The sequence below is a fragment of the Neolamprologus multifasciatus genome, chromosome 14 (assembly GCF_963576455.1).
Source record: "Neolamprologus multifasciatus chromosome 14, fNeoMul1.2, whole genome shotgun sequence".
NCBI lineage: Eukaryota > Metazoa > Chordata > Actinopteri > Cichliformes > Cichlidae > Neolamprologus > Neolamprologus multifasciatus.
In genome coordinates, this window is record NC_140452.1 from 29,023,801 (window position 1) to 29,033,182 (window position 9,382).

General features: G+C 42.7%; 1 protein-coding gene across 2 annotated transcripts; it reads left to right on the forward strand.

Annotated features, from left to right (window-relative positions):
• Positions 1-78: 78 nt before the first annotated feature.
• Positions 79-9,311, forward strand: taf15 (TAF15 RNA polymerase II, TATA box binding protein (TBP)-associated factor). 2 transcript variants are annotated; one of them, XM_085131277.1, is made up of 16 exons: positions 115-256; positions 907-931; positions 1,055-1,091; positions 1,182-1,251; positions 1,700-1,757; positions 1,980-2,203; positions 2,288-2,441; positions 3,940-3,974; positions 4,544-4,576; positions 5,089-5,198; positions 5,642-5,771; positions 5,852-5,962; positions 6,062-6,131; positions 6,245-6,333; positions 6,737-6,875; positions 8,874-9,311. In XM_085131277.1, the coding sequence occupies exons 1-16, from the start codon at positions 247-249 to the stop codon at positions 8,911-8,913; spliced, it is 1,335 nt and encodes a 444-aa protein (XP_084987403.1). In that variant the 5' UTR covers positions 115-246; the 3' UTR covers positions 8,914-9,311. The 2 variants fall into 2 exon arrangements, with proteins under 2 accessions (XP_084987402.1, XP_084987403.1); XM_085131276.1 differs by lacking the exon at positions 3,940-3,974 and having other exon boundaries at positions 79-256.
• The last annotated feature ends 71 nt before the right edge of the window (positions 9,312-9,382 follow it).

The following is a 9,382-nucleotide window of genomic DNA, read 5'->3' on the forward strand; positions in this document are numbered from 1 at the left end:
GCGCAACTTTCTGCGCTATTTCGTCATTAACGCTCAGGACCAGCAGGGGGCGTGAACGCGCTTTGAAGGCGGGCTCCGGAGCGCCCCGCCCCGCATGCAAAAGCTGCTGCATTTAGCACAGATTCGCAGCGGCGTGTTCAGCTCTGCGCTGTTTGTTGCGCACTTTCAAGCAGGGGTTTTAATCAGCCACGACGAGAACCAGAATTCATCAGCTTTTAAACTACACATATATAAAGAGTACACACAATGGCCACTGGTAAGTGAGAACGCACTTTTTTCCGATGAGAAAGTAGGTCAAATAGCTTTGGAGCTAATGTTAGCTTGCGAACCGCGAGGCCAGAGCCAGGGCTCCGTCTATTTCATGGAACGCAGGCTCTTTTCCCCCTCATTAATGCATGCAAATAATTGTATTTGTTTATAAGTAGTCATTATGGGAATGTGCTTCACGGCATCTTATTTTTAGCTGTACTTTAAAACACGAACTGTGGCTACAGTGGGCTTCATCGGGATGGCTGTTGGCAAAGAAAAAAAAAATTCAAAGCGTCTTTGTTATGGCGAAGGCTGTTGTTTCTCTTGCGGATCCAGAAGTATTTTGCTCTTGTAACGTTATCTTATATCCTGTGTTATAGTTAACTGTAATCGTACATGTGTGTATTTTAATTACACCAGGCTGTGCCAAGAACAAGGGGTATTTTGAGCAGATCATTTGTTTCGTTTTCAACATTTAGTCTAAGCCAGCGCTAAAGTGACCGCCATTTTCCCAGCTCGGCCTGACTAAGGGCCTGTTGGCGTGTTGCTGGCCTGCTTAAAGTAACCTATTTTTGCCTTTGAGGCTAGCTGCTTGGACAGCTAGATACTTCACTTTTTAGCAAACACATTTACACCACTGTATTATTTTTGTTTCAGACTCAGGCTACGGTGGCCCGCAAAGGTAATGTGCAGACAAACTTTAAATTACATACCCATGTTCAAAGCGTGTAACTGAACAACGTTTTAGCTTTTTGAACACATTTAAACCCGGAAGCTAAATGTCTTTTTAACCATGTGTCTGCAGCTATGGCTCATATAGTGGAGGTCAGCAAGGCGGGCAGGTAAGACCTCTATTCTGGCTACTTGATGTAATAGTACAAGTTCATTTATTTTTACGTAAAACCTGCTTAACTTATGCATTTGATTGGCAGGGTTATGGACAAGGAAATAGCGGAAACAGCTCCTATGGGGGACAGAATTATGGTGGCTATGGACAGCAAGGTACAGTATGTAAATGCAACTTAAACACCGTTGTTAAACAGAGGCCACCTAAAAAGTGTCTTATTATTATTACATTTTTTTAATATCAGTTACTAAAATGTCTTTTCACATCTAGTTTAGTTGGTGTTTAAGTTATGTATCCTTTAAGATCTGGCATACGCCTGTGTCCACACACAAGTTTAGTACTGGTTTTTATTGTCTTTTGGTGGAAAGTATCCCAGGCACAGCAGAGGTCAGGATACCCTTTAGTACAATGTCATTTGGTACAGGTTAATTGCTTTATAAATTGTGAAATGCTAATGTGAACCTTGAGGTTGTTTTTAACCCTAGAAAACCCATGGGGTCAGAGCCGACCCCATGGGTTTTCTAGGGAAACCATGGGGTCAAATTTGACCCCATGGTTTCTCCAGGGTAAAACTTGGTTAATGTCATCTCTTCATCTCCACAGAAAATTATGGCCAGTCTCAGCAACCGAGCTATAATAACTATGGACAAGAGTCCTCTGGGTAAGTTCATAATATCTCTATTAGGGATGGGGTGTGTTTTGTGTGTGGAAAGGCGCTTCCAGTGACATCCTTTGTTTGTTAAAAGAGTGTGTAAGATTTTGTATGTATTACAAAATGGGGAAAATCCAGTAATGATTTGTATGTATGTAACTCTAATGCAAGATTTAAGGGGGGGGGGGAAATCCACCTAATTCTGCACTTGGTTGATAATTTCCCATTCAGATATGGTGACAAGCCCTCCTATGGGCAGCAAGGATCTGGGTCTTATGGACAGCAAGGCTCCTACAGTGGTCAGGGGCAAGGTGGAGACAGTTATGGACAGGGACAGGGCGGCGGCAGTGGTGGTAGTAGCGGATACAGTGGCCAGGGTGGTGGCAGCGGTGGATATGGAGGCCAAGGGCAAGGAGGAGGTGGTGGCAGCGGTGGATATGGACGATGGAATGAAGGTACGCTAACTGGATCATAAAATCTCAATAAGTCTGTATTCAAAATTGGCCTGTGCTAAGAATTTCTTTTCTGACTTCCACCAGGTGGTGATGGTGGTGGTCAGGGTGGGAGGTTTGGGCGTGACTATGGAGACCGTTCAGAAGGAGGGGGCTACAGAGGCCGTGGCCGTGGCGGTGGTGGCTATGACCGCAGTAGTGGATATGATCGTGGCGGAAGAGGCGGACCTCCTGGTATGGGGTAAGTTGCACAGTGCCACTGCCCCTAAGGTACCCTTTTTAACTGAAATATGAGAAATGACTTGTTTATAAGCACATCATCACCACTCATCAACTACAAACCATCCACATAGATGGATTTTTTTCACCACTCATCTGCTTTGTGCTCCAGATCCGCAAACACTGGTAATTTTTCTTCTTTTAAAACCCGAACGATCAAATGTTGCCGCAGGTAAAAATTTCCCCAAACATCTGCTCCAGGTGCTCTGAGCCTTAATTCTTTTATTTTTAAATCGTGTGTGTGTGTGTGTGTGTGTGTGTGTGTGTGTGTGTGTGTGTGTGTTTGTGTTTAATCTCATAAGAGACACGCTGGTGACAAAATCCACTGTTAAGATTGTGTGATTTGTACTCAAGTGGTGGTTAATTGGAGCATAGTTGCTTGACTCATTGGAGATCCACTCGCTATCAATGGGATCTTAAGGTAAAAAGAAATGGAGATTGAATACAGCTGCCCAGATAAGAGCTGGTTGTGCAACTAACATACCCAGAAAGTGACATAAGTTTTGTCCATTTGGCAACAAAGGTTGAAAAGGACCTCTTGGTGTTTTCAGAGACTTTTATCCGGTGGAATATTAACCTAAATGGTGCCATACCATTCTTTTTTTTCTTTTTTTTTTCTTTCTTTTTTTTACTTTGGACTAATTTGTTACTAAAAATGAATCTGACTTTTTAATATTTAAACTGTGCCTCTATTGAGATGAGGTAAATATAGTCTTTATTTTTGGGGCCTGTACAGTCCAAAAGTGCCACATTTCTTTTTCATCCTTTAAACCTCCTGTTATGTTTGAGATCTCGGTCTCAGTTAAATTTGCAGTAGCCACATGTTTTTAAGATGCCAGTAAGTTCACAAACTCCAGTTTTTGGTACGTTCATGTCTTATAATGACCACACTATACTGTGAGCAGTGGAAACTCCCCTGAGATGATGCACTTAGACCTGGAGCCACATTTTCAGCTGCTTCACATTCAGCAGGTTTCATTCAAGTGTTGTATATTTGACAATGGCGAACATGTATGTTGTGTTAACATGGATCTACATTTTATACTACAGGTGATTGAACTAAAACATGGACCTCAGTAAAAGGATCACATAAATGCACTCAGTGGAAGATTGCTCATTGGTTTGCTGCACCCCTTAACATCAATTTGGCTCATTTTGTTTTAAAAAAAAAAGCTGTTTTTTCAGCTAATGGTATCTAATCTGGCCATGTGAAAAGTACTAAATTATCTGTAAACGGTGCCCCAGTGACATGTAATAACTGCCTGATTGTTCAGTCAGAGCTGCCTAGTCGTCTGCTTATTGATCTCTAATGTCAAAAACTAATGCATTCATCGTGTGAGACATTTCCACCGTAGTCGCACACCCTGGCAGGAGTGCATACTGGTGGGGATGTAGGGGAGCTTTGAGCTCTCAGTTGGGACAAAGGAAAAGCCATCATATCTCCAATTTTTCCTCTGCAGAGGTGGTGACCGTGGTGGCTACAAAAATTACGGTGGTAAGTGACGAGCATCAGAACTGTGTCGGTGGGGGAGGAAAGAGTTTGAGTTAGGAAAAAGAAAAGAGGGTTTAAAAAAAAAAAGAGAGAGAGAGAGGAACTTCAGTGAATGCCACCATTTCCATGTCCAGATCCCAAGGGTACTCCACCTATTGCTATTTGTCATAATGGTAAAGAACATGGAGCTTGAGATGTAAAATAATGGTAATAATGGTTGCATGGAGACAAGAGCTGATTGTAAATGAGAGGTGCTCCCAGGATGAAGAAGGAAAACTTTCTAAAACTGGAGACTTTATGGTGGTTTTCATTTCTGGTGTAAGTTCAAAAAAGAAAAGTGAGGGGAGGAAAAAAAACAGAACAGTTCTGTTCCTGTTGAAAGGTGTTGGTATGTGACGCAATGGTATGAAAACACCCACCAGAAAGCTGTTAACATGGTATTTGGTTAATTTTCTTTGGTATCATTATGCAATGCTAGGGACAAAGTTAATGCTTAATTATGTGAAAGCTCACCCGGAGTTAAAAAATCCTTTTTCACACATTCTCCTTCCATCCTCTTTTCTGTTTTCCAGGATCTCGAGACTACGGCTCAAGGGATGAACCAGGTGAGACTTAAAGTGGGCATTAAACATGTATAGGCCTGCTCTGAATAAGTTACATAAATTTTACACTGCCTGTGGAGCCGGATGTAAGAAACGAGTGTTTACGTTTTTAGAATGAGTTTGGCGCCATCTTGTGTACAGTCCAGTACAGCCTGGGAGACTCCACCAGGTTGGTTGGTTGTTTTCAGCTAATACACCTGCATTGGTTTATGTTGGCTAACTAGCGAGAGAACACACAACTCATTGTACAGCCAGAGGCAACACAAAGGTGACCCTCTTGGACTCCTTATTTTTAGTGTCTGTATTTTCTGCTGAGTTGGTTCTGTCTCTAGTTGATTAACACAAACTAATGTAAATTTGTTGGTTGTAACTTAAAAAAACAGCCAACCTGGTCATGTCATGTACTGTTCTGTAAGATGGAGCCTAAATATGTTCTGTAATCTTTAAACACTTAAATTTGATCTGTTTTTAGATGAGGTTTGTTGACACTTTCTGTCGTCTGATCTCATCCACAGCTGGAGAGCAGGACAACTCTGACAACAACACCATTTTTGTACAGGGACTTGGAGAAGATGTCACAGTTCAGGAAGTTGGAGACTTCTTCAAGCAGATTGGCATCATTAAGGTACTGAGCGAATCTGAGACTGATTTCTTTTCATTTGACTGGATTTTTATTATACCAGATCAGTCCTTTCTTTATGCACCTGAAGCATAAAGACATAAATTTCAGTTATGTCTAATTTATAGCCACAAAACTGACAGTAGGGGTAGTGCATTACAATGCAATCATGTTGCCTGGCCTAATAATGGACTAAAATGATGTAAGCATTACAGAGGACCAGAGGGCTAATACTATTTATCTGTCTTTGATTCGTATAGGCATCATCTACCACCTCTACTTCATTTACTTTAGTGTAATTAGGTTTCAGTTTTCCACCAGCACAAACACACACACGATGCTAGCAGCATGGGCATGTACTCGTGTAGATATTCATTGCAGCAGACTCGGGTATTTAAAACAGAAAATGCAAAAAATGCGGATCATCTCGAAATCTTCTGTACTTTTAGGTGAATAAGAAGACTGGCCAACCAATGATAAACATCTACTCTGACAAAGCCACTGGGCGACCAAAGGGTGAAGCTACAGTGTCCTTTGATGACCCTCCATCAGCCAAAGCTGCTATTGATTGGTTTGATGGTAAGAGCCCTGATATGTATTTTTATTTCCTGACCTGTTTCAGCACTGTTTTCACTGACCTGTTGCTTGTTTAATTTCAGGAAAGGATTTCAATGGCAAACCCATCAAAGTATCATTCGCCACCCGCAGAGCTGAGTTCACACAGAGGGGTGGTGGTGGTGGCGGCGGCGGCGGCAGAGGGGGGCGAGGAGGTGGGTGTTGCTCAGGCCGTCATCTGGGTTCAAATGATGGATATCATATACAGTTGGTAAATTAAGTTACCTGTACTGATGATGCATCTTGGTTGGTAGGTTTCAGAGGTCGTGGTGGTGGTGGACCCAACTTTGACATTAAAGGAGGAGACTGGCCTTGTCCCAACAGGTGAGGATTTTAAACTTTTTATTTCATTTCTTAATGTTTATTAATAAAAACTCCACAGAACATGTCCATTTGGCTCAGTTGCATTTCTAAATGCCTGGATTTCCTTTCCTCAGCTCTTGCGGCAACATGAATTTTGCCCGGCGGCAGGAGTGTAACAAGTGTGGTGCACCCAAACCAGGAGATGGAGGATTTGGAGGTGGAGGTGAGCGCTTCAGATGTTCTTTTACCTGAAATGTTTACAGGATTGGAAAATGGTCCCTGTGGTTTTAGCGAAAAGAAACCTGGTAGCAGGAACATGTTTCTAAGTATGGCTAAACTTGCCAAGTTTTTTTTTTCTTCCCACCCCTTGTCCAAATCCTTATTGCTCAATTTTTATGTTAATACATTTAGTAATGGATTAAAGGCTTCGGGGTAATTTCAGTTCTGTCATTTTATAAATGCAAGAAACTCATTTTTTATTGTAATCAAAACGCAAAGTTTGACATAGGAAATAACAGCACCGCTTCAGAGTAGTTGCATGTGTTAAAGACTTAAATTGTTAGGCTAGTTTGTGCTCTAAGCTGTCACGGACCCATTTGTGTTGTCACGTCATGATGCATTTGCAGATCGTGGAGGCAGAGGCGGATATGGAGGCGACAGAGGCGGTGGCTTTAGAGGGCGTGGAAGTTTCCGCGGGGGTGACCGTGGAGGCTTCGGAGGAGGTGGCGGAGGATTTGGAGGTGGCGGCTACAAAATGGGAGGAAGGTCAGTTGAAGACTCTTGGTTGTTGCAGTAGTGTCATTACAGCAGGGTGGTCCATCTACTTTGTTGCTTGGTTTAAAAAGTGGCGATTTCTTGTGAAATGGCTCAAGCAGTGATTTCACTCCTTGGCCAATCAGTGTCATGCAGTCTGTCACATTTTTGCTGGCTGAGGGGTACTAAAGTACCAGTACCTAATGGAAAACTCTGGGGGGGAAAAAAAATGGGTGGACTTAGAGTAGGTGCTAGTGGAAAAGAGACTTTAGACCAGGGGTGGGGGAACTCCAGGCCTCAAGGGCCAGTGTCCTGCAGGTTTTAGATGTGTCCTTGATCCAACACAACTGATTTAAATGGCTAAATGACATCCTCAACATGTCTTGAAGTTCTCCAGAGGCCTGGTAATGTACAAATCATTTTATTCAGGTGTGTTGACCCAGGACGATATCTAAAACCTGCAGGACACCGGCCCTTGAGGCCTTGAGTTTCCCGCATCTGCTTTAGACACTACTTTATGGCCAGAAGAGGGCGTACTCTGCCCAAAAATGACTATAGTTTGTCTTTTTCAATAAGGTAAGACTTGATTGATCCCACGATGGGGAAATTTTTGAGTCACCTCAGGTACAGATATCAGAAGGAAATACAAATAAGTACAATCAATGGAAAAAAAGGTAAGATAATACACTATATACAATGGTAGCATACACAGTATGTGATTATGGATGTGGTTGGAAATATGCAAGACATAACCTATATAGCTTGACATAACTATTGTACCACTACTATTCCTATGTATAGACATGTACACACTAAATATACATATGTATACATATACCTACACATGGAAGGTCCATTATGCATGAAGTGGTGACCGTGGATGTTCAGTGACCTATGACATCGTGATTGAGGAGTTATAGAGTCTAACTGCTGGTGGGATGAAGGATCTGCGAAAGCGCTCCTTCCTGCAGCGAGGGTGTTTCAGTCTGACTAAAGGAGCTGCTCAGCCCACTCACATACTCATGCAGTGGGTGATGTGGGTTGTTCATGATGGATGTCAGCTTTATTAACATCCTCCTCTCGCCAACCACCTTCACAGACTCCAGGGGACATCCCAGCACGGAGCTAGACCTCCGCACCAGTTTGTCAATCCTGCTCCTGTCCCTGTCTGTGCATCCACTCCCCCAACAGGCCGCTGCATAGAAAAGGGCAGATGCTACCACAGTGTCATAGAATGTCCTTAACAGAGTCCTGCAGACTCCGAAGGACCTCAGTCTCCTCAGCAGGTGGAGTCGACTCGGGCCCTTTTTATACAGGATGTCTGTATTTGTAGTCCAGTCCGGTTTATTGTTGAGGTGAACACCCAGGTACTTATAAGAGCCCACTATCTCAATGTCTTTCCCTTGGATGTTCACCAGTGTTGTAGGGGAAGACTTCCTCCTGAAGTCTATGATCATCTCCTTTGTCTTGCCGGCGTTGATTTGGAGTACGTTGGTCTCACACCAGCCAACAAAGTCAGTGATGACCCCCCTGTATTCCTGATCATTCCCATCTGATACGCATCCAGTGATGGCTGTATCATCTGAGAACTTCTGTAGATGGCAATTGTCCGAATTATAACAGAAGTACTTTGGCAGTATGATCTTCCAGGAAATTAAACTGCATTTTGTGCTGTTAGCAAGCTGTGAGTGAAATTACACGATCCAAGGAGCCCCTAAGTGTTCCAGGTGTCTGAATATTCACTCTGAATTGTGTTTGGTTTGCCTTCATGGCAGACTTGTTTATTGCTCTACCCTGAAGGTGACATGCTGCATTAATGGCTGTCTGCTTTATTGAAAGCAAGTTCTGCTGCTCATTTAAAATGTGAAGGCCTGTGCGAATGAGAAGTTGACATTATGGCTCACCTTCATTTGCCGGCTGATTCCGGTTTTTATCTCAATGACAGAAGCAGATGTGGGTCTTCGTTAAAATGCAGCCCGAGTAACAGACATCTTTGTCTTCTCCCCTCAGAGGTGACCGCAGGGACGACAGAAGAGACCGGCCGTACTGAGTGCTCCAAAGAAGAAAACCATTCCAGCCCTTAACTTTGCCGTGGACGGAGGATTTAGATTGGAGGACTAACTGGGTGTAGGAGAGGGGAGGGTGTAGATGAGACAGATGTGATTTTTGTCTACTGTAGCTGGTGCATCCTAAGTATTATTGTTCTTCTGTGATTCAGGGATGTGTTGAGCTTATGTAAAGGGGCTGATTGGCACCTGTAGGCATGTGGTCTTTTGTTTTCGTTTTTTTTCTTTGTACATCTTTTTAATTTTCTGTCAGATTCTAGTTGCTGATGTTATGTGAGGTAGACTTCATACCATTGTTTTGTATAAACAGAATAAAATGTTTTACTTGGTTTCTTTTTTTTCTCTTTTTCTTTTCCAAAATTATATTAAACTGTGATCTTTTCTCCGTGCTCTGTGTGAGTTCATTACACATTAACCTCTTCAGCACTAAAGAAACAAACTGCATGTGATTCA